The sequence below is a fragment of the Miscanthus floridulus genome, chromosome 11, assembly GCF_019320115.1.
Source record: "Miscanthus floridulus cultivar M001 chromosome 11, ASM1932011v1, whole genome shotgun sequence".
Taxonomy (NCBI): domain Eukaryota; kingdom Viridiplantae; phylum Streptophyta; class Magnoliopsida; order Poales; family Poaceae; genus Miscanthus; species Miscanthus floridulus.
In genome coordinates this window covers 72,338,272-72,362,225 of record NC_089590.1, presented here as the reverse complement: position 1 = coordinate 72,362,225, position 23,954 = coordinate 72,338,272, and the positions used below count along the sequence as shown (strand labels likewise).

At 49.5% G+C, this 23,954-nt stretch overlaps 4 protein-coding genes and 1 pseudogene across 4 annotated transcripts; 2 read left to right on the top strand and 3 right to left on the bottom strand.

Annotated features, from left to right (window-relative positions):
* Window positions 1-349: 349 nt before the first annotated feature.
* On the top strand, window positions 350-8,099 carry LOC136493383 (copper-transporting ATPase HMA5-like). Its single transcript, XM_066489463.1, is given in 8 exon segments — window positions 350-901; window positions 4,845-6,236; window positions 6,320-6,574; window positions 6,671-6,793; window positions 6,904-6,993; window positions 6,995-7,159; window positions 7,161-7,382; window positions 7,466-8,099. Coding segments are annotated over 8 exon segments (3,177 nt in total). The 5' UTR covers window positions 350-361; the 3' UTR covers window positions 7,856-8,099.
* A 4,809-nt stretch (window positions 8,100-12,908) lies between these two features.
* Window positions 12,909-14,868, top strand: LOC136493382 (probable phospholipid hydroperoxide glutathione peroxidase 6, mitochondrial). The gene is made up of 6 exons (XM_066489462.1): window positions 12,909-13,104; window positions 13,465-13,541; window positions 13,802-13,863; window positions 14,042-14,160; window positions 14,376-14,543; window positions 14,638-14,868. Exons 1-6 carry the CDS (start codon window positions 13,057-13,059, stop codon window positions 14,668-14,670), a joined length of 507 nt encoding a protein of 168 aa, XP_066345559.1. The 5' UTR covers window positions 12,909-13,056; the 3' UTR covers window positions 14,671-14,868.
* A 1,832-nt stretch (window positions 14,869-16,700) lies between these two features.
* LOC136493946 (putative cis-zeatin O-glucosyltransferase) lies at window positions 16,701-18,291 on the bottom strand (annotated as a pseudogene).
* Window positions 18,292-19,721: 1,430 nt separating this feature from the next.
* Window positions 19,722-20,027, bottom strand: LOC136492188 (rRNA 2'-O-methyltransferase fibrillarin-like). The gene has a single exon (XM_066488292.1). It carries the CDS (start codon window positions 20,025-20,027, stop codon window positions 19,722-19,724), a length of 306 nt encoding a protein of 101 aa, XP_066344389.1.
* A 1,922-nt stretch (window positions 20,028-21,949) lies between these two features.
* Window positions 21,950-23,732, bottom strand: LOC136493774 (putative cis-zeatin O-glucosyltransferase). Its single transcript, XM_066489924.1, has one exon. It carries the CDS (start codon window positions 23,654-23,656, stop codon window positions 22,265-22,267), a length of 1,392 nt encoding a protein of 463 aa, XP_066346021.1. The 5' UTR covers window positions 23,657-23,732; the 3' UTR covers window positions 21,950-22,264.
* Window positions 23,733-23,954: the final 222 nt, after the last annotated feature.

Genomic DNA, 23,954 nt, shown 5'->3' with positions numbered 1-23,954 from the left:
CACTGTTCATTAGTTGAAAAAGTACCGCTTATAAACTAAACGAGCAGGGCGCTAACAGACCGTAAAAAGGATTGTCATAAAGCCAACCATCCTTTCAAAATTGAGTTCTCTTCTCGTTTTTTTATTTGAACAGCTCTGCCTTGCAGATATATTTCTTTAATTAGACCCGTTCCTTACTTGATCTAGATCGCATGACAGTTACAGGCAATGCCTTGAAAATGTAGGAATAATTCACCTATCAGTTATCACTAATTCGTTCAACTTTCGTGCGAGCCAGCGCTGCCTACTACACTCCACAACGGTGGACTATGAGTCAGCTGCACTTTTTCGGTTGCCTTAACAGAAATGACACAGAGCAATTATGCTGCTACGCTACGCTCATCAGCTGGACACGGAAGAAACTCATGCACTTCGCTGTTTTCTCGCACACAATCCGCCTGCTTACGCTGGGCTCTTCGCCGCTTTCTATAAATGCCGGCGCGGTTCAAACCAAATCACACGGAATGCCCAGCCAACCCCCAGCGCGCTTGACGAGTGGAGTGGTGGCACGGCAATGGTGGCGACTACTCGAGCTCTGCTCGTCTCCTGCTTCCACGGCGGCGGCGGCTCAGAGATGAGCCACCGCCTCTCCCTGCGCCCGCGGTACCCGTCAATGCTGCGGCGCCCGAAGGGAGTGGCGGTTGCTGGCGGCGGAGGAGACGGGGACCTGGAGGCCGCGGTCGGTACGGGGGATCAGGAGGAGGAGGAGAAGGTGGCGGTGTTCTCCGTGTCCGGGATGACCTACGCCGCGTGCGCGGGGTCGGTGGAGAAGGCCGTGAAGCGGCTCCCGGGCATCCACGACGCCGCCGTCGACGTCCTCTGGGGCCGCGCGCAGGTCGTCTTCTGCCCAGCCTTTGTCTCGGTGAGCTCCGTGTCCGTGTACTTGGTGAATTTTGTTTGTGTTTTTTAATGTAAAAAAAAGAGTCTGCCTACGTAATAGTCGGTTGTTTTATGTCCTCCAAAGAGTCGGTTGTTGGCAGAGAAAAAAAACAACAACCGGATTCTACAGGACCCAGAAACGACTGTTGGAGCAAACAAAAACAAATGAATTTCAAACCCTATGATGTGGCTCAGATAGGATAGGATTGTGCGCGCCGGGCCCTTCGGGTGTCCATATTTTGGCCCACCTTAGCGTAGGCCCCTATGTTATGCGGCCGTAATATTTTTATACCTTTCACCGCTGTTACACCAGAAATCCAAGGTTCCACACGGGCTCCTGTTCTGCGGCGTGGTGGCAGGACCGCTGTTCATTACTCTTGATGGAGAGGGAGCATCTGCCTTTTTAGATTTTTTCTAGATCCAACGGTCAAACAAAACTACAGCCAAATAAACACATCGGTAATCAATCTGACGACTGAAAGTTACTAAATCTGACCACATTTATTAAAAGGTAGCAACTAAATGTTTCGCTTACACTAACATTAAAAAAAAATTGACTGAAAACTGAAACTAAGAAATAAAAAAACAACCGGATTCTACCGGGACCCAGAAACGACCGTTGGAACAAACAAAAACAAACGAATTTCAAACCCTATGATGTAGATCCAACGATCAAACAAAACTACAGGCAAATAAACACATCGGCAATCAATCTGACAACTGAAAGTTACTAAATCTGACCACATTTATTAAAGGGCAGCAACTAACCCCGTTCGGCTTGCTGAATCTTAGCTGAAACTGGCTGAAAAACACTGTTCTGACTGAATTATTGTGAGAGAAAAACACTGTTCCGGCTGAAAAAACAAGCCGAATAAGCTGAATATGGGGTAAGCCGAACGGAGCCTAAATGTTTCACTTACACTATCTTATATAAAATAAAAAAAAATTAAAAATTTTTGACTAAAAACTGAAACTAAGAAATAAAAAAATTGACTGAAAACTGAAAAAAGAAGAAAACAAACTCAAATAACTGAAAATAAAAAAAAACTGAAATAATGAAACTGAAATCGACAAGCAATAAATAAAACTGAATTAACAAAGATAAACTAAAAACAAAATTAGACAAAATGAAAAGAAAATTACAAAATAACAACAAAAGAAAAAAAGTACCAGCATAGGCTTCTGGGTGTGGCCTACGCCCTATTCATTTGGTCGTAAACGATCGTAAATTTTCAGCTAGAACAGTATTTTTCTCTTATACTAAATCAGACAGCAGTAATAATCCACGATCGATTGTTTCAGTCGCATCCGAACATGCTGCTGTTTGTTAGCATCTTTATCGGCCTTTTGCGTTTCCTCTATAGCGATAACTTTTGTGTTTCCTCTACAGCGGCTGCATGCGCCGCCTGCCTACTGACGCGCATGCGCATGGGCCCCACGCCCTTCCCCTCTCTCTCTCTCTGCAAGCTAAACCGGTCCCCACGCCTGCCTCCTGACGCGCGGCTGCATGTGGTTGCCCTTCTCCCTCTGCAAGACTGCAATGCCATCGGTCCCCACGCCTGCCTGCGATCGCACGGCCAGAAATCCGGGTGCCGGAGCCGGATGAAACAACCGGGCACAAGATAGCAATTCTGAAAAAAAATGCAGAGCTCTAGATTGAAACGTTTTTTTACGAAGAAACATTACTTATGTGCATTTGGGCAGAGTTTTCCCAATTACAACCTGCTGACGTGGGCGTCGTGGTCTATCTCGACTTCTCGAGACATTTGCAATCGGATCACCCATGAGATCTCTCTGACAAGAAAACAAAATGGTTATGGCAAAATGTTGACACTCGAGAAATAATTCGCGAGGCCTTAATTGAAATAATTGATATGGAATGGACCTTGAAAAAGAGTGCTTTCTCCTTCTTTTGCATTTATTTGCTTCCTTTCAGTTTAGAAGGCTACAGGTAGACAGCTTTGCTTCTGATGTTGAACTGCTGACTATCCTTTAGAAAAGGAAGAACGATGGTGGTTCACGGTTCCTGGCTTTCTGCATATTGCTGGCAAGTTTTCAGCTACAAATGCACTCCTGGATAGAAAGTTAGAAACTAGAATTGAAGACCTACCTAATATGCTTCTGTGCAGACATTAGATCAGTTGCTTGATGCGTATTATTGATTTTCCCTTGTTGAATTTATGCCTCTTATTCGGTTCCACCCTGCATTCTGTTTGTAAGTTTCAATTTGTTGATCTGTTAGCTTGGTATTCCTCTAAATACCACCATGCACCCAATTGGTTATTGAACTGTTTAGTTGGAAGTAAAATTGAGTTATTCAAGAATAATTTGACACTTACGCTTCCCATCTCATAATTACTTCCTTTCATCTGTGGTGCATTAGGGATGCAAAATTTCAATCTTGTCTGCCATCATTTTGGTAACTTTTTTGGAAAAGATCTGCCAACTTGGAAGGCACGACACTTCTCTTTTCACTAGCATTTTCAAATTCATTAGAATGAAAGTTTTTTTTCTGTTTTATGGATTTTTTTTATTAATGGAAGTCATTTTCATGAAGCATAAGTGCCCTACTCTAGTTGCATCATGGGAGACTCATCATGCGGTTGCCCCTGTAGGACCACAAAAACTTTCATCTCACATTTCAACCTAGTGGTTGCTTCTTGAAAAACTATTTTATAATCTTTACGATATGATGGTGCCAATTCGTTCATCATCTTGTAACTTCAATCATTAATACCTACGCTGGCACACTTAGATCTATAGACAATTAAATATAGTGAACAAGAAACTGAAGTGCTTCCTCCATTCTGTTTTATTTGACGTTTTGAGTATGAAAATATTTTTAACTAGAAAATAGCAATGCAGTTTTCATCTATTGTGGTGGCCAAATTTTAGAATGTTTCATGCGACAGATTCCATAGGATGCAAAATAGAAAGAAAAAAAGAATGGAGTAATATTATGTAAGAAGAAAGTCTTTTCTTCACAAATATAGGTACATGACCCTCGTTTGGTTTTGACTTCAGGTATAGCACAAAGCTATATTTGGTATCCCTGTCATGAACCCACTTAGAGCAGAAACTTTTCTCCTTATAGCTTGGACTTATATTTGTGCCTGATCTAGTATTTGCGCACTTCCTTCCTTGGATAGTGCCTCCTTTTCGAATGGCACCTTTCAATAATTGTGAATCGGAAAAGGGATACCCTTTTTGTAAAATTGTTAGGTTCCTGGAAACTAAAGACAATTCAATGCTTGATGATTAATTACAAAATTTCGGCCTGTTCGCTTGTTGGTTTCAGCCAGCCCAAACCAACCAGCCAACAGTGTTTTCCTCTCACAAAAAACCAGCACCAGCCAGCCCAAACCAGCACCAGCCCCAACCAGCGAACAGGCATTGATTTTAAAAAACATATAAAAACCAATATATTTAAAATGAACGACATCCATTCTTAAACTGTCTTCTGAATAAACCAATTCACAAAACATGCCTGGTACAGGCCTGAAAATCCCAGCCCAACAAGAACTAACTTGAACCTTGGGAGAAGATTGGTATATGGTGTAGATGCATAAATATACCTAAATTATTATTTTTCCGTTGACCATGAGCAGGTGACAGGTCTGCTTGTGAATACCCCATTTTGGCATGTTGCCCTTTACACACACAAGGAGAATTGTATTTGTGCAGTACGTTTGGATTATTCAACACCCAAGTTTACACTTTTTTCAGTTGATCCAAACAATATATTCGCAGTATATACACTGAAATTCTCTGATCACTTTGTTATTGTGTATATTGATCAAAAGTTAATAGAAACCTGTTTAAATTTTAAATTGTTTAATGTTTTTTTGCCATGTTTTTATAGAGTATGAGCCATCATTTTAATACTTGTTTCCAGGAGATTGTGATTATGTAAACCTTTTGGACAGGAGAACAAAATTAATGAAGCCATTGAGGATGTCGGTTTCGAAGCTAAATTGATTGATGAGGAGGTCAAGGAAAAGAACATTCTACTATGCAGGCTACATATAAAAGGAATGGCCTGCAAGTATTGCACAAGCACAGTTGAATTTGCCTTGCAAGCTTCTCCTGGAGTTCAAAGAGCTTCAGTTGCACTGGCTACTGAAGAGGCTGAGATCCGTTATGATCGCAGGATTATTTCTGCTAGCCAGCTAATCCAAGCAGTGGAACAAACTGGCTTTGAAGCGATACTAGTGACCACAGGAGAAGACCAGAGCAGGATAGACCTCAAAATGGATGGTGTTCTCGACGAGAGGTTGATAATGATATTGAAAAGCTCTGTAGAGGCCCTTCCTGGTGTGGAAAACATTAAATTCAACTCTGAGCTACACAAGGTCACCATCTCATACAAGCCTGACCAGACAGGTCCCCGAGACCTCATTGAAGTCATCAAGTCAGCCACATTTGGTAATGTCAATGCATCAATATATCCGGAAGCAGATGGAAGGGACCAACATAGATATGGGGAAATCAAACAATACAGGCAGTCTTTCATGTGGAGCTTAATATTCACCATTCCAGTTTTTCTCACCTCCATGGTGTTCATGTATATCCCTTGGCTGAAGGATGGGCTGGAAAAAAAAGTTATCAACATGATGAGCATCGGTGAACTATTTCGGTGGATTTTGTCAACACCGGTCCAATTTGTTATCGGTGGCAAATTTTATGTTGGTGCTTACAAGGCAATGTGCCGTGGCTCACCGAACATGGATGTCCTTATTGCTCTAGGGACAAACACGGCTTACTTCTACTCAATTTACTCAGTTCTTCGAGCAGCTACCTCTGAGAATTACATGTCAACTGATTTTTTTGAGACTAGTTCCATGCTCATATCATTTATCCTTCTTGGAAAGTACCTTGAGATCTTGGCAAAAGGAAAAACCTCTGAGGCTATCGCCAAGCTGATGGATCTTGCACCGGAAACTGCAACACTTTTAATGTATGACAATGAAGGAAATGTGGTAGGAGAGAAGGAGATTGACAGCAGGCTAATTCAGAAAAACGATGTGATCAAAGTAGTCCCAGGTGGAAAAGTTGCTTCTGATGGATTTGTTATTTGGGGCCAGAGCCATGTGAATGAAAGCATGATTACTGGAGAATCGCGACCAGTAGCAAAGAGAAAGGGTGACACTGTAATTGGAGGGACAGTGAATGAGAATGGAGTGCTCCATGTCCGGGCTACATTTGTGGGATCAGAGGGTGCACTGGCACAGATTGTAAGGCTAGTTGAGTCAGCGCAAATGGCAAAAGCTCCTGTCCAGAAGTTTGCTGATCATATATCTAGAGTCTTTGTTCCCCTGGTAAGGTCAATTGTATTGTATCTGATCCAATCTACAGTCTAATTTTATGGAAAAATGCTGAGCAATCAGCTCCATGCTTTCAGGTGATTCTTCTTTCAATGCTTACTTGGCTCGCATGGTTCGTCGCGGGGAGGCTCCATAGCTACCCTCACTCATGGATACCACAATCCATGGATAGCTTTCAGCTCGCTCTCCAGTTTGGGATATCAGTTATGGTGATCGCCTGTCCTTGCGCCCTTGGGCTGGCTACTCCAACTGCTGTGATGGTTGCAACTGGAGTTGGTGCTTCACATGGTGTTCTGATCAAGGGTGGGCAAGCTCTGGAGAGTGCACAGAAGGTATGGAATAATCTCATTTACTGTGAGGACGTGCAAGTTCAAAAAAAGGTCATTGAATTGTTCAGAAATGCTAAATTATCTCATGATACTTCATAGGTCGACTGCATCGTTTTTGACAAGACAGGGACGCTAACTATTGGGAAGCCTGTTGTTGTTGACACAAAGCTTCTTAAAAACATGGTCTTGCGTGAATTCTATGACTATGCTGCTGCAGCAGAAGTATGTTGTACAACTCTTATGTTTGTCATCATCTTTTTTTTCCTTAATATTTCCATATTAAAAAAAATAGTCTATCCTTTTGAGATTCCATGGATTCTTATCTCGTTTAGGTCAACAGTGAGCACCCCATGGCAAAAGCAATAGTGGAGCATGCGAAAAAGTTGCATCCAGAAGAAAACCACATTTGGCCTGAAGCTAAGGGAATTCATTTCAGTAACTGGGCAAGGTGTCAAGGTGGAGATTAGTGACAGGAGTGTCATTGTGGGCAACAAGAGCTTTATGTTGTCTTCTGGCATTGATATCCCCTTGGAAGCTTCGGAAATTCTCATGGAAGAAGAGGAGAAGGCAAGGACAGGGATTATTGTAGGCGATCGACCAAGAAATTGTGGGCATAATCTCTGTATCTGATCCGATAAAACCAAATGCCCATGAAGTGATATCATACCTCAAGTCCATGAATGTGGAGAGTATAATGGTGACTGGTGACAACTGGGGGACAGCTAATGCTATCGGCAAAGAGGTTGGCATTGAAAAGATTATTGCCGAAGCGAAACCAGAGCAGAAGGCTGAGAGGGTGAAGGAACTTCAGGTGACCAATTTCGTGTTTTGTTTTGTCACTTTCAAAGTGCTTTTATCCAGTTATGTGACTTATTCTGACCCAAATTCTTGCAGCTGTCTGGAAGAACCGTGGCGATGGTTGGTGATGGAATCAACGACTCCCCAGCGCTTGTCTCGGCTGACGTGGGGCTGGCAATCGGCGCAGGAACGGATGTTGCCATCGAAGCTGCCGACATTGTCCTCATGAAGAGCAACCTGGAGGATGTGATCACCGCCATCGATCTGTCCAGGAAAACCTTCTTCCGCATACGCATGAACTACGTCTGGGCGCTCGGGTACAACGTCATCGGCATACCGATTGCTGCAGGGGTGCTCTTCCCGTCCACTGGGTTTCGCTTGCCGCCGTGGGTTGCCGGTGCTGCGATGGCAGCTTCGTCAGTCAGTGTCGTCTGCTGGTCCCTGCTGTTGAGGTACTACAAGGCTCCAAAGATTTTTGGCAGTTGATGACACAGCTGGAAGACGGGCATATCATTTGCCAAAACAAATTACTCTGTAGATATCACATACTATATCACTGGCACTGCTGCTGCTGGAATGAGAAGGTTGGCTGCTAACAATCGCTGAAACAAAACTCTAAAAAAGAATCGCTGAAACAAGCTATACATATGTGCTACAAGTATACGGCGATGCTAAGTGAAATGATGGTGTAACTACTTGTGATCTGCATTGTTGTATCGATCTATACCGTCCCCCCCCCCCCCCCCCCCCCTCTCCTGAAAAGAGGACTTATAGCACTGTACTGTTTATGATCTGAGGCTGAGGAAAATGGAATCTGAATATTTTTCCATTAATCTCACGTGACTAGCACGAGCGTGGCAGGGATTGATGCTATATTGTCTTCAAACTTTAATCACCAACAAGTTGACACGCTATTGCTCCACTGGACTGCTAGTATTAAAGTCGACTGAAGTTGATTTGTTGTGAGAGAAAAATATTATAGATTCTAGCTGATAAGGTGGCTTATAAGTTCAAGCGAACAGAATCCCACCGGTACATTGTTTTTGGACAGTAGTTTTCCTCTGTGGCCAATGTTAGTTACCTAACCAAACCGTTAACACATAACAAAGTGACAAACGCACTTACAACGGAAAGAAAATCATGATAAGATGGCAATGCGCGCCGCTGAGTGGCTCCCAATGGTAGCAGTAAAAGATGCGTTTTAGGTTTAGCCCAGACCCAGGCACTCAGCACACCATAACCCTGAAAAAGTTGAGTGACTTAAAAAAAAAAAACCTCCACCGCCGATGATCCGATCATGACCTACGAGGCTACGACCAACCGCGCGGTCCCTTCCATTGCATGACCCACACGACGCGTCCGGTGCCCGATGGCACCACAACAACTTGCTTTTCTGGTTGTTGCAGCGTCAACCTGAAATGAAGGCGCGGCCATGCATTCGCTGCTCTCGTACAAAATCATGGTGCTACCAATAAAACACCTTTTTTTTTTTGCAAAAATGTTGTGTGCAGGTGTTAGCAAACAATGCAAATAAAGATCAAACACGATATATAGATTTTTACATGAAAAACCCTTGCGAAAAAAATTACGGACGTCAACCGGCGATCTTCACTGTATGAGAAGAGTTTACCAAAGGTATGAGAATACAATGAGTCGTCTCAACTCTTCTCGTACGACTTACAAGATATATTTATAGAATGGACCGACTGTAGTCAAAGCGGAAACAAATCCGCTAATAAACATAATCCGAACTGCAGCGTCTCCACGGGACCCACGTTAGAATTCGAATCATTTTCCAGCACATGGCACCTGTCCCGTCTGGACGCCTCTTCCTGGATCTGCGTACCAGTCAATAGACCTCCCGCGTTCACCGAATTTTTTTACATTTTAACTTTTTTTTAAGTTTTTTATAAATAAAATCCTAACAGAAAAAATTTAGAATATGGACTCTTACGTCGGCATCGGAGATGCTAGCGCCGACACGCTGGACATACTGGCGCCGACCTCAGCTCCATGTACGAGAGTTTCTGAGAGCGTCCGCAGTGTACGGATGCGGTAGTCCTTTTGGGTGCGTCCCACGATGATTTGATGGTGTCTAATATTTGGCTTGCAATGTGTAGAACCGGGTCTACATGCATAATGGGGCCACCAATCATTACCTTCTGCCCATTCCCTCCTTTCCTCCGTCTAAACTTCCCATGCGCAAGAGAGAGAAGAGAATGGGAGCGGGTTCGATGCATAGCACCAACTTCTTCTTAGAACCGGGTACACAGTGTATCGAATCAGATCCTATGCTCGCAATTAATGTATGGAACCAGCCTCTAGAACCGCACACTGCGGATGCTCTGATGGCGCAACGTTGTGGCCGTCGTGTAACAGGTCCCGGCTCCAGGCACAGCGACCAGAGATGTACGAAAATCTTTTTGGCACTGGTGGGCGCAACTCATCAGAGACGTGGGCGACGGAGTGGGCAGCGATGGACGAGCGGGACGGCGTGCGGGGCTCAGGCACTTTGAAACGCTGAGCCACAGGTCTACGGCAGGCAGAGCAGAGCAGCAGACTGTCACTAGGTCGTGTAGGTGGGCGAAGGGACTGCCCCTCCCTCGTCACGTCGTGTCCCTGTCACGTACTAGTACATGTACTGCACGTCATGCAGCAGTGCACTAGTGCGCGCGCGGTAGGCAGGCTCAGCAGCACAGCAGTCATGCACTAGTCCTTCTAAAAAATGTTTTTGATCCTGCAGGGGTACTACTTTGTGAGCTTTCCTATCATCGACAGTTCGACACAGTGGTACTTACCGGTTACCATACAGAGAGAAACTAATGATAGATTCCCTTTTATTACCTGACCGCTGGGCTGTTTAGATCTAACTGCTACTGGTTCGACAGTAATTTGAAGTTGTATATAAACTATTAGTACTCCTAATGCTAGGCAATAGATAATAACAGCTAATTTCTACCAAGTGCTGCATGCATGCCCTCTCTTTTACTGGACCGTACCGTACTCCCCTGTAGTATCACTGTATGTACTTGTACTCCTAATGTCAGTACTACGTGCGTTAGTGACGAAGCTAGAAAAAAAATTTAGGAAAAGCTGAAAAAAAGAATAGATATTTTTTTATTTTTTTAATCTAAGCCTCTTCTATCTAATACATGTATGTATAAAATTTGAAGAGAAGATTTAGAAAAACTTCACGTGCTCGGGACGGGTAACCCCACCGCTGGCTACGTCCCTGACGTGCGTGTCACCATCTCCATCTCCCGCCGTACGTGCGCACGTCGAGTACGTACAGAGCAGCCTGGGACTGGGAGCGAGGCAGCATCCATCACCCATTCACCCATGACTTGGACGGCGTAGCTACTCGGCCATTCCTTTTGAGGTCTCGTTTAGGCGGCGTTTAGTTGCAAGTGTTTGGTTGCCCAAACCTTCATCCTCCTTGGGTGCAGAGGCAGTACTCCGTGGGCGTGTTTAGTTGCCACCTTGTACATCAAAAGCAACGTGCACGGTAGCAGTACTGTATCGTTTTATTTGTATTTAGTAATAATTGTCCAACCGTTGATTAATTAGACTTAAAATGTTCGTTTCGCAAAGTACAACCAAACTGTATAATTAGTTATTTTTTACCTACATTTAATACTCCATGCATGTGTCAAAGATTTGATGTGATGTGATGGAGAATCTTGCACTGTGCAAACTTTAGAGAAACAAAGTTGGTGGAACTAAACGTGGCCCATGTTTCACGACACATCTCTTCCGCTTTCCTAGTTTCACATCTCGTACAGGGAGCTGAGCTCGACGCCAGCGTCTATGGCGCCGAGCTCGACACCAGCGTCTCTAGCGTCAACCTAGCTCGACGCCAGAGACGCTGGCGCCGAGACGGTTAGCTCGGCGTCAATATCGATGGCGCCGAGCTAAGGGTTCATTTTTTGAATTCTTTCCGTCAGGGGTCTATTTATGATAAACTTTTAAAAAAGGGCTAAAATATAAAAAAATCGGCCGCGTTCGTCGCTTTCGTTGCTCCCGTTGTGCGCCTCGTCTGCTCCTGCTCCTGCTCTTGCTCCGCCGCCCGCCATGCTGCTCCTGTCGCTGCTCTTGCTGCACGCGCCCGCCCCGCTGCTCCTGCTCCGCTGCTTGCCCTGGCGTGGAAGCCCTCCGGCCTCGCCTCCTACTACGTCTACGGCGCCCCGATGTAGACGACGGAGGAGGCCGCACCGGGATATGTTGCAAGTGTGAATTTCAAATGTTTTGGATGTTTTAAAGGTATTTTGCAAGTGTTTCATACAGATGTTGCAAAAATAGATCGGATGTTACATATGTTGTAATAGTTGTACACGTATATTGTAAGTGTATTTATCTGGATGTCGTATATATGGTGTAAATATTTTATCTAGATATTGCGTATGTTTGTAATGATTTTTAAGTGTTTTATCCATCTTTCAAACGTATGTGGTACTTCCCTCCGTTTGTATTTACTTGTCAGCAACTTTTTACTGTAGCAAATTTGATCATCTGTTTTTTCTTCTAAAAAATCTTAGATACTTCAATATATATAACACTAATGAAGTATGTTCAATAAAGAACCATATATGTGAAAACTTGATGTATCTAAAAATCTTTCGTAGAAAAATGTATAGTCAAAGATGCTACAGTAAAATTTCGATGACAAGTAAACGAAAACTTGTAAGTGTTACTGGGAAGCCAGGCCGACCCCGCGTGGGCGCGCGAAAAGCAGGCGTGTGTAGGCGGCGTGCTAGCACGGACGCATAGTGCAAGCGCGCGGGGAGAAATGATTCGGCCCGAGCCACCGTACGACGGATCGGCATCCGATCGGCGTCCGGGCGGCAACAGTTTTTTTTTTTTTCTGCAATCAGCCGTAAGACGCTGCTGGCCTAAAACTCACCAGCTACAGTACATTTGTCACGCGTGCCGCGTGCCGCGCGAGTTCCAGCAGAAACTCAGATTGTGGAAACGCGTCCAAATACAAATCAGAGCTTTTTTTTTTCTTCGATTCGAGATGCTGGCAACCGGACGGACATGCGCGCCCGCCAGCTTCAGCGTCTCACGAATCGACGTGCCTTGACGGCCACCGCGCACTAGCATGGCCGGCCGCACACGGTCCTTCACTCGCAGGCCCAAGGGCCCGGGCGCGTGCTTCCAGAAGCTGCCGAGACTTTTTCGGCCGCGCGTTTCACACTAGTTCCAACCATACGCGGGCTGCGGGGAGCGGAAACATGAAGAAGGCCCACGGCCCAGCGAGTGAGCACCGCCCGTCTCAGCCCAGGCCCGCAGCCGCCGTGAAGTAACGTTCTTCGAACCGGCGGTACCCATCGCCATCGGAGGGTAGGGGTACGTACAGCCGACCGTTCACACGCCGACGCGGCGGGCTCCTGGCCGACGAGCTCTCCCCTCCGAACCCCGCGTGGACCCCACGATGCCGTAGGGGCGTTCACACTTCGTCTGTCTCAACTGTCACGGCCCCCGTCATCCGATCCAACACCCAACCCCCCATGGGCCTGGCCGTATAAATCAACCCGCCGGTGACGTCTCGTCGTCTCGGCCCACATCCTCGGCCCCGCCGCTTTTGCTCTCTCCCGTCTATCAGCTTCGTCTACACGCTACCGCCTAACAGCTGCTCTCTCCTCCCGAACCCCGCTAGTTCGCCGCCACCGCCCGCCGTTCGCCCCAGCATGGCCGCCGCGTCGTCCGCCGCCTCCGTCCACGACTTCACCGTCAAGGTCAGTCCCGTTCCCCTCGTCGCCCTCCCAACCCCAAAAACGTTCGTGTGCGTAGATTCCAGAGGCGATAGGATCATAGGACCCCGTGATATTTCGCATGGAGCGCTTGCTTAGCGTGCCTCGGAGCCGCAAGCCCGATTCCGTTGTGCTGTGCCTCCGGATTTCAGTGGTTCCTGATTCGCGCGGAACTTAGTGTAAATTTTGCTGTCGATCCGTTTAATTGCCTTGCAAAATTACTGAATTTGCTAACCATTAGCTAGCTGTTTTGCCGAATTCTTGAAGAGTAGATGCCGCAGCCTCTGATTTTGCAGAGGCCAGAGGGAGTCTAATGATTGCTTTTTGCTTGCTGCTCGTGTGCAGGATGCGAGCGGCAAAGACGTTGACCTCAGCACCTTCAAGGGGAAGGTTCTTCTCATCGTTAACGTCGCATCCCAGTGGTATGAAAATTAGCTGCAGAACCTCGCGTCTTCCTAACCTTCTTACTATTGTCATTGTTTGGTCCATTGCAAGATTGCATCAATATGAGGTGGTTCATTTCCTCTACTACCTGGAACCATTTGTTCCTACTTGATATAAAATGTTGGTTTTATCTGTGCTTACTTATTTCACTGTCAGATGTAGACATCTTTTGTTTGCACTGTATAGAAAACATTATTCTGTACACTGCTAATTGCTGCACTGTGACGGATTATTTCAGTGGCTTAACCAACTCCAACTACACCGAGCTGGCCCAGCTCTATGAGAAGTACAAGGACCAAGGTGTATCCTTAATCCATTGCTTTTGTATATTCTTAGTGTTGTAATGCTTATCTGTTCTCATGGCCATATGCATTAGTGGATTATTTTATCCAGCTATCGGTTGTTCGTCGATTTAAACAATTCTGGTTGTTGGGGATGCTAATTGGTAAGTACAATTGCCAATTTGTGATCTATGCAGGCTTTGAAATCCTGGCTTTCCCATGCAACCAGTTTGGTGGGCAGGAGCCTGGTACTAATGAGGAGATTGTGCAGTTTGCCTGCACACGGTTCAAGGCTGAGTACCCCATCTTCGACAAGGTAAAGCTCTAGTCTTCTAGCTGTTTCTCCTCAACCAGAGCAATGCATAGAACTTAGGAGTAGTATATAGCTGTCTCAATGCAAAGATACAGTTATCTAACTTAGCAGGATGATGTGATGATATCAGTGATGTGTGATGATCCTAAGAGACCCAGACCCATGTAGAATGGTCTGTTATGGAGTAGTACTGACTTCTATAGCTTATTGCTTGCCAGGTCGATGTCAATGGTAACAATGCTGCGCCCATCTACAAGTTTCTGAAATCTAGCAAGGGTGGCCTTTTCGGCGACAGCATCAAGTGGAACTTTTCCAAATTCTTGGTTGACAAGGAGGGACGTGTTGTGGATCGCTATGCTCCAACCACTTCACCTCTGAGCATTGAGGTAAACTTTCTGCACCACAATTCACATTTGCTGAAAGCGCTTAACTAGTATGCTATTGTGATATCATTGTAATGTTTTTCTATAATCTCTGCAGAAGGATATCAAGAAGCTGCTTGGGAGCTCTTAAACAATATCTGGCTGGAAAACTGTATAACAACATGTATGAGCATTGCTCTGAGCGCTAAAATATATAATAATGTTGTATTAATAAAGTAGTGCTCCGTATTTGAGAGGTTGCAGTACCTGTTCTATTTTCCTTGCATGCACTCTGTACTTGTATATTCCCTTCGAATGAATTCCAATGCTGTATCAGTTCGTTGCCCCATTTTCGTGTAACTAGCCTGCAATTTCCTAACCCGAAAATGTGTTATTTTTTAACCATTGGATAGGAATTGTTATTTATCTGTCAATAGATTTCTTCCCTAATATCTGTCAAATTTTTAACCATTGGATGCAAAATCTAGGTTGTAGACCTCTCCTTTAATCATGCATGATGCATTGAACTGAAGGGTTTTTGTTACTAGATCCTTTTTTTTTTGTCTATTTCAATACCACGGTTTTACAGAAATTTTCATCATAAACTTTCAAGTAGCGAGTTTTCCAATTTCAGTGGTTTTTGTCTTTGTACTCTGTTTTCCCCCTTTTTTCACTCCGTCTAATAATAACAGTGGCAAAACTCTTGCCGTCCTTTAAAAAGAACTTTCAGGCCTGTACATAAGTTTTTCTCTCTATATACTCTCTCAAGAAATGGTTGTTTCTCAAATGTAATGTATTCATGGTATGAAAAACCTATTCTATAAATAATGTAACAGGCTATGTTTTTCTCTGGTATGGCCCTGACGTTAGTTCCGTTAAATAGTGGACACTCCGACCTAGTTCCATCACTTTGAAGATTTTTCTCCGGTGTGGCCGATTAAATAGCAGACACTCCACCCAATTCCGGCTCCGCCATTTTAAAGTTTTTGGCCCTGTTCGTTTCTCTTATAATCTATCTTTTTCAGCTTATTTTTTCAGTCGAAACAGCGTTTTTCTCTCACAACAAATTAGTCAAAATAGTGTTTCGGTTTTTTTTTTCCAGCGAAGCGAACGGGGCCTTTACAGTGAATCTGACTCGATACTCAACCTAGTTCCGCCATTTTGAAGTTTTTATAGTGAGCCCAGAACATAGTAATACAAATTTTGGAGCCGCTATTAGCATATTACAGTTCATTTTTTTTCCAATATGGCGTTTTATTTACATTAATAATGATTTTGCAAAGCTAAGTTACTCTTACAAGGCAATACTATTCGCACTCTCTTAGGCTATCTCCAACAGCACGAAGACCCATTCAGCGGTTTGGGTCACGGACAGTAAAAAGGAGAGGACACCCAAAACTTGGCCTTCTCCAACCGTCAAACGCATCTTCTGTCCCCGGCGCTCCGCCCCTTCTTCTCTTTCCCCGGCCGACCCATCTCCCGGCCGGATCCGGCGCTCCGTCCCTTCTTCTTCTTCCCCGGCCGTCCCTCTCCCGTCGATCCGGAGCTCCCGCCCGCGCTTAGCGAAGCCCGCGCCCGGCGGAGCTCAGCCATCGGCGGGGAAGGAGCTCGCGCTCGCGCACGGCAGAGCCGTGCCGGGCGAGCTCGCGCCCCCGTCGGAGGTCGCCCCGGCGGAGGTCGCGGCAAGGCAGAGCTCGAGCCCGGCGGAGCCGCGCCTGCGACCCGGACTCGGCGCGGTCGACGGCGGACCTCGCTCCCCGGCGAGCTCGACCTCCGGCGCGCTCGGGCCCCGGCGCGGTCGGACGGCGGACCTCGGCTCGGGCGACGACCTCTCGGCCCCGGCGAGCTCGACCTCGTCGCGGCTCGTGCATGGACCTCGCCCCGTCCATCTCTTCCACCTTCTCCTCTTCCCCTTCACTTCTCTTCTTCCCTCTTCCCCTGCCATCTCTTCCACGTCTCTCTCTCTCCCTGCTCTTTCTCTGTCTTCCTCTTCCCCTCTCTCTCTTCCCCTTCTCTTTCTGCTTACCTCGCCCCGGCTCCGTCGTGGTGGTGTGCCCCGCCTACGTGGAGGAGACGCAAAGGCAAGGAGAGAGGACGCAAGTTTGGGTACCGTCTATCGTCGAACGCAAAATGCCTACTGCTTTTGGCTACTCTGTTGGAGAGCGATTTTCCCCGGTAAAAACACTGTGCACGACGTAAAATAGGTATGGGTCACGGTTTGGGTACTTGGTTGGAGACAGTCTTATGCCATATCGATTCACCACGAGAACTCAAATGAAACTAGCAATAGTGAAATACGCCTTTCATCTTGCTATGTAAGCAACGAAGTCGTCAAGGTCCTTGCGCGAGGACCCGCCCTCGGCCACGGAGGCGCGAATGGACTCCATGAGCTGCTTGGCCCTCTCCCGCACCGCCAAACCTTCGTCGCGTGCCATCACCTTCTCGATCACCTCCCGGATGGCTTCCGCAGGTGTCACAGCACCGTGTTGCTCCCATGGCCTCACCAGGATCCCGACCTTGAGGCACTTGCACACGAGCTCCGCCACCAGCGGCTGGTCGGAGTGCATGGGCCAGGCGAGCATCGGCTTCCCGTGGCTCAGGCTCTCCATGGTCGAGTTCCAGCCGCAGTGGCTCATGAACGCTGCCGTGGCGCTGTGCGCCAGGATCTCCAGCTGCGGCGCCCACCCGGTGATCACCAGGCCGATGCCTCGAGTTTCCTCGGTGAACTCGGACAGGAACTTGGCGTGCCTACTCTCCGCGGCTTCCTCCTCGTGCACCACGCCGCGATCAGCGTCCCGCAGAACCCAGATGAACCGCTGCTTGCTGTCGCGCAGCGCCGCGGCGAGCTCCGCGATCTGCTCCGCCAGCAGCGACGACGTCGTGCCGAACGACACGTACAGCACCGACGCCGGCGGTTGCTTGTCGAGCCAGTCCAGGCACTCGTGCCGCGCGCTCTGTCCCGCTGCCGGCGCGGTCACGTCGAGCAGTGGGTTCATCGGCCCGACGGCGAAGACCCTCTTCCCTCGGTACGCAGGGTCCCCGGCCACCAAGTCGATGAACTCGCTCTCGATCGCGCGGCACGTGTTCGCCACTACCCCGGCGAAAGCCGGACTCTGGCCGTCCTCCTGCGTCCCGACAATATACTCGACGAACTCCCTCGGCATGCAGGCGACGGGGTGAGTGGCGTCGAGGCCGCGCGCGCGCAGGAGCCGCTGCCCGGCGTCCGTCCACGCGGCGTCGAAGGACGAGGCCACGCACTGCAGGCAGAACGCTTCGCCGTTGGGGATCCGCGCCGCCTCGGGCGCCGCGAAGGAGCTGAGGCGATCGTACAGGACGACCACGCGGCGGTGGCGCGCGGAGAGCCTCGCGAGGAGGGTGGCGACCGGGGCGCGCGCGCCCGCGACGAAGGCCTCGCCCATCGGCATGAGGTGGGTCGGGAACGGCGAGGCCGCGGCCGGGTCCGGCGGCGGGGGTGGCGTACGCGAGGACGTCGAGCTCGTGGAACTCTATGCGGCGGAGGGCGTCGTCCCCCCAGCCGTGCACGCGCGCGCGCGCCTGGCGGACGTGCGGCCCCGGCGCCGCGTAGTGCACGGCGAGCCCCCGGGACGCGAGCAGCAGCGACATGTGCAGCATGCCGTTGAGGTGGCCCTGCGCCGGGAACGGCACCGCCACGACGGCAACGGATTCCATGGACATTTCAGATTTGGGTAGAGCTTGTTCGAGTGAGCATACGGTGCCTCGATTAGCTGGCTCCAAGTATTTCAAGTTCCCTGATGTGGGCCTTGCTTACATCGTAAGTTTTTTCACTCTCTCTGTCCTCTCAAATCTTTGACACATGCATAACGTATTAAATGTAGATAAAAAAACAATTAATTACACAGTTTGATTGTAAATTACTAGACGAATCTTTTGAGCCTAGTTAGACCATAATTAAACAATAATTATCAAATACAAACGAAAATGCTACAATATCAAATACTGATTTCTAACCCCACTCTAAACGAGGCCGTGAACGAGAACATATACGTACTTAGCCCTTGTTTAGTTGGAGAAATTTGGATTTTGGGGCTACTGTAGCACGTTCGTTTTTATTTGGTAAATAGTGTTCAAACATGGACTAATTAGGCTCAAAACGTTCGTCTCGCAATTTCTCACCAAACTGTGCAATTAGTTTTTCTTTTCGTCTACATTTAATGCTCCATGCACGGGCCGCAAATATTCAATGTGATAGGTACTGTATCAACTTTTTGGAAGTTAGGGTGGAACTAAACAAGGGCTTAGGCCCCGTTTAGATCCAAAAATTTTTGGGTTTTGGGTACCGTAGCATTTTCGTTTGTATTTGATAATTAGTGTCTAATTATAGACTAATTAGGTTCGAAAGTTTCGTCTCGCGATTTCTCACCCAACTGTGTAATTATTTTTTTTTCATCTATATTTAGTACTCCATGCATGTGCCGCAAGATTCGATGTGACGGATACTATAAAAAAAATTTGGCTTTTGGATGGAACTAAACGGGCCCTCTTCAAGTTCCCTGATGTGACATGCATGCACGTGCGCAGCAAGAAACTTGACCGCCGTCGACGATGGTCAGCCTCACGTGTGTGCGTGCGACTAGGAAGATCTTTTACCGGTCTGAGTGAATTGGAAGATTGTTAACGTGTATATCACGCATACGTCTTTTCTTGGTTAGGACTTGGGAGACAAGTCTGGGAAGTTTGGATAGTTTCTCCTGGATCGGTCCGTCTGAAACTCGGGAACTTCACTATAATCACATGGCAATTTTGCACAAATCATTCGATTTTATAGGAAAAAAAAGCGGTAGCTCTTTCTTTGCAGAAATACTTCTTCTCAGTTGCTTATCCGTCGGTCAGTGCACCTACGTCCGCGCCAAATTTTTTACATTTTAGCCTTTTTTTTAGTTTCTCACAAATAGACTCATAGCGGAAAGAATTTAGAAAATGTACTCTTAACTCGGCGTCATTGATGCTGGCACCGAGCTAACACGTCTCGGCGCCAGCGTCTCTGGCGCCGAGCTCTTGGGCACGGTAAATGACATGGCAGTGAGCTCGACGCCAGTCACTTTGGCGACGAGCTCAGCGCCGTAGATCTTGACGCCGAGCCCGACGCTAGAGTGACTAGCGCCGAGCCTTTAATACCTATGGCCCGCGCCTCTCTTCCTCTCTTCCTCTCCCTCTCTCGCCCTAGCATAGCCGAGCTCCACGACGCTGTCGCCACCGCCCGCGCCCTTCCTCCACCGGCTGCCTCGCCCGCGTCACGCCCGCGCCCGCGCCAGTCCGCGCCGCGCCCGCTCGCGCGCCTCGAGCCCCGAGGCCGCCCCGCGCCGCGCCCCTAGCGAACGGCCCGCGCCCCGCCTTGCCGTGGCCCGCCTTGCCGCCCTCCACTACCGGCCTCTCCCCGCCTTGCCGCCCTCCACCACCACCCTCGGCCGCGGCCGTCGTGCCTCCCGCGCCCGTCGAGCCGGACTCGCCGCGCGGAGTCCCGGGCATCCCGCCCCCGCCGCGCGCCACCGCTGTCGTCGGTCGCGCCACCACCGACCCCGCCACCTGCAGTGGCCGGCCATGCCACCGCTGGCCCGGGTCTTCGGCCTGACCCACGCCCTTCGTCCGCTACGACTCCGGCGACGTCCGTGGATCAGTCGTTGGAAAGGTAAAAATTATGAATATGCAATGTACCTACTTAGTTGACATTTGTTATTTACTAGTTAATGTGATGACTCATGTAGTTGATTTAGTTAGTGATCTAGTGAGATATATATGTCGATAGATAGTAACATAGATACATAGGTACATAGATATAGTTAGATAGCTACTTAGATATGCAGTTACATATTTAGTTAACTACATATGATCTAGCTATTTAGTGAGTACACTCTATATATATACACGTAGTTATTATCTTATTTACTTAGTTTGCAGTTAGAAAGTACTTGTTAGGTACTATCTATCGTCTAATTTGGACTAAATGACATGTGTTTCGTTACGTGTTTGAACTAGATGGACAACCTAGTTACCATATATCATGGAGGCACCGTTGAAAGCGATCGCTATGGATATGTTGAGTTTGTTGACATGCAAAGCGTGCCTGTGCTATTCAATGATAGACCTTCATTTAGTGAGATGGTTGCAAGGGCTCAGGAGGAGCTGCATTGCTTTGGAGATGATGGCATTGCAGTTGATGGTGTACTGCACCTAGGTTCTCCTCCCAACATATTCAGGCGAATGATCTTAATTGGTTGTGCGGATCAGTGGAAGAACTATGTGAGATCGGCTATGAAGAGCCAGCTGCAATGTTTGGACGTGGTCGTGCGTCGGACGTTAGTCGATCCCATCCCTCATGGGTTTACCCCAGCAATGGATCATCAAGCACACATCGACCCTCCCGTTCCAAAACCTTATCTGCATGTGCATATTACACCTACGGTTCCCGATGCTCAATTTGCCCCCAATGCGGTAGTTGGAGATGGTTGTCAGACTCATGTTTCCATGGCAGATCCTCCTTATGAGATCCCTTTGACACAGAATCATCCGAATAAGTGTCTTAACCGCATGGTTTTTGGGAGCTTACCCTGTTCCTTACGTCTATTTCTTTCATTCTTTTCTCATTTCTCCACCGATGTTGCAGGAGACATTCCTGAGAATGTGGATGTGCCCCCTGTTGCTGCTCAAGTGCACTTTAGAGATGGATTTTGTGGCTCCAATAGTGTTGAAATTATGCATAATTCAGAGCCATATAAGATGGCTAGGGTTCTTGATTCTGATGATGATCGCCCTGTTGGAGAGCTGACAGAGAGTGATGTTGAGATGATAAGGTGTATCTTTCTCGGCCGCCGTGATCCTAGAGTTTACGAGTTCAGCGATCTTGCTCATTCCGATCAGATGTTTGTAGAAGGATGTGATGATGAGCTCCTAGAAGCTCCTCCCCTTCTTCTTCTTCCCCGGCGCGTCCCTCTCCCCTCGGGGTCGGATCCGGAGCTCCCGCCCGCGCTTAGCGAAGCCCGCGCCCGGCGGAGCTCAGCCATCGGCGGGGAAGGAGCTCGCGCTCGCGCACGGCAGAGCCGTGCCGGGCGAGCTCGCGCCCCCGTCGGAGGTCGCCCCGGCGGAGGTCGCGGCAAGGCAGAGCTCGAGCCCGGCGGAGCCGCGCCTGCGACCCGGACTCGGCGCGGTCGACGGCGGACCTCGCTCCCCGGCGAGCTCGACCTCCGGCGCGCCGCGGCCCCGGCGCTGGGCGGGCGGACGGCGGACCTCAGGCCCCGGCGAGCTCGACCTCGGCGCGGGCGCGGGCGGACCTCGGCCCCGGCCAGCTCGGCCACGGCGCGCTCGGCCCCGGCACGGGCGCGGGCGGACCTCGGCCCCGGCCAGCTCGGCCACGGCGCGCTCGGGCCCCGGCGCGGGCGCGGGCGGACCTCGGCCCCGGCGAGCTCGGCCACGGCGCGGGCGCGGCGGACCTCGGCCCCGGCTCCGGTCGTGGTGGTGGGCCCCGCCTACGTGGAGGAGACGCAAAGGCAAGGAGAGAGGACGCAAGTTTGGGTACCGTCTATCGTCGAACGCAAAATGCCTACTGCTTTTGGCTACTCTGTTGGAGAGCGATTTTCCCCGGTAAAAACACTGTGCACGACGTAAAATAGGTATGGGTCACGGTTTGGGTACTTGGTTGGAGACAGTCTTATGCCATATCGATTCACCACGAGAACTCAAATGAAACTAGCAATAGTGAAATACGCCTTTCATCTTGCTATGTAAGCAACGAAGTCGTCAAGGTCCTTGCGCGAGGACCCGCCCTCGGCCACGGAGGCGCGAATGGACTCCATGAGCTGCTTGGCCCTCTCCCGCACCGCCAAACCTTCGTCGCGTGCCATCACCTTCTCGATCACCTCCCGGATGGCTTCCGCAGGTGTCACAGCACCGTGTTGCTCCCATGGCCTCACCAGGATCCCGACCTTGAGGCACTTGCACACGAGCTCCGCCACCAGCGGCTGGTCGGAGTGCATGGGCCAGGCGAGCATCGGCTTCCCGTGGCTCAGGCTCTCCATGGTCGAGTTCCAGCCGCAGTGGCTCATGAACGCTGCCGTGGCGCTGTGCGCCAGGATCTCCAGCTGCGGCGCCCACCCGGTGATCACCAGGCCGATGCCTCGAGTTTCCTCGGTGAACTCGGACAGGAACTTGGCGTGCCTACTCTCCGCGGCTTCCTCCTCGTGCACCACGCCGCGATCAGCGTCCCGCAGAACCCAGATGAACCGCTGCTTGCTGTCGCGCAGCGCCGCGGCGAGCTCCGCGATCTGCTCCGCCAGCAGCGACGACGTCGTGCCGAACGACACGTACAGCACCGACGCCGGCGGTTGCTTGTCGAGCCAGTCCAGGCACTCGTGCCGCGCGCTCTGTCCCGCTGCCGGCGCGGTCACGTCGAGCAGTGGGTTCATCGGCCCGACGGCGAAGACCCTCTTCCCTCGGTACGCAGGGTCCCCGGCCACCAAGTCGATGAACTCGCTCTCGATCGCGCGGCACGTGTTCGCCACTACCCCGGCGAAAGCCGGACTCTGGCCGTCCTCCTGCGTCCCGACAATATACTCGACGAACTCCCTCGGCATGCAGGCGACGGGGTGAGTGGCGTCGAGGCCGCGCGCGCGCAGGAGCCGCTGCCCGGCGTCCGTCCACGCGGCGTCGAAGGACGAGGCCACGCACTGCAGGCAGAACGCTTCGCCGTTGGGGATCCGCGCCGCCTCGGGCGCCGCGAAGGAGCTGAGGCGATCGTACAGGACGACCACGCGGCGGTGGCGCGCGGAGAGCCTCGCGAGGAGGGTGGCGACCGGGGCGCGCGCGCCCGCGACGAAGGCCTCGCCCATCGGCATGAGGTGGGTCGGGAACGGCGAGGCCGCGGCCGGGTCCGGCGGCGGGGTGGCGTACGCGAGGACGTCGAGCTCGTGGAACTCTATGCGGCGGAGGGCGTCGTCCCCCCAGCCGTGCACGCGCGCGCGCGCCTGGCGGACGTGCGGCCCCGGCGCCGCGTAGTGCACGGCGAGCCCCCGGGACGCGAGCAGCAGCGACATGTGCAGCATGCCGTTGAGGTGGCCCTGCGCCGGGAACGGCACCGCCACGACGGCAACGGATTCCATGGACATTTCAGATTTGGGTAGAGCTTGTTCGAGTGAGCATACGGTGCCTCGATTAGCTGGCTCCAAGTATTTCAAGTTCCCTGATGTGGGCCTTGCTTACATCGTAAGTTTTTTCACTCTCTCTGTCCTCTCAAATCTTTGACACATGCATAACGTATTAAATGTAGATAAAAAAACAATTAATTACACAGTTTGATTGTAAATTACTAGACGAATCTTTTGAGCCTAGTTAGACCATAATTAAACAATAATTATCAAATACAAACGAAAATGCTACAATATCAAATACTGATTTCTAACCCCA

Excerpts from the sequence above, each read along its gene's own strand:
- LOC136493382 (XM_066489462.1), top strand. The coding sequence starts at position 13,057 with ATGGCCGCCGCGTCGTCCGCCGCCTCCGTCCACGACTTCACCGTCAAG. Across the intron at positions 14,161-14,375 it reads AGTACCCCATCTTCGACAAG|GTCGATGTCAATGGTAACAA; the intron begins GTAAAGCTCTAG and ends ATTGCTTGCCAG. Across the intron at positions 14,544-14,637 it reads CTTCACCTCTGAGCATTGAG|AAGGATATCAAGAAGCTGCT; the intron begins GTAAACTTTCTG and ends TAATCTCTGCAG.
- LOC136493774 (XM_066489924.1), bottom strand. The coding sequence starts at position 23,656 with ATGTCCATGGAATCCGTTGCCGTCGTGGCGGTGCCGTTCCCGGCGCAG.
- LOC136492188 (XM_066488292.1), bottom strand. The coding sequence starts at position 20,027 with ATGCCCGGGACTCCGCGCGGCGAGTCCGGCTCGACGGGCGCGGGAGGC.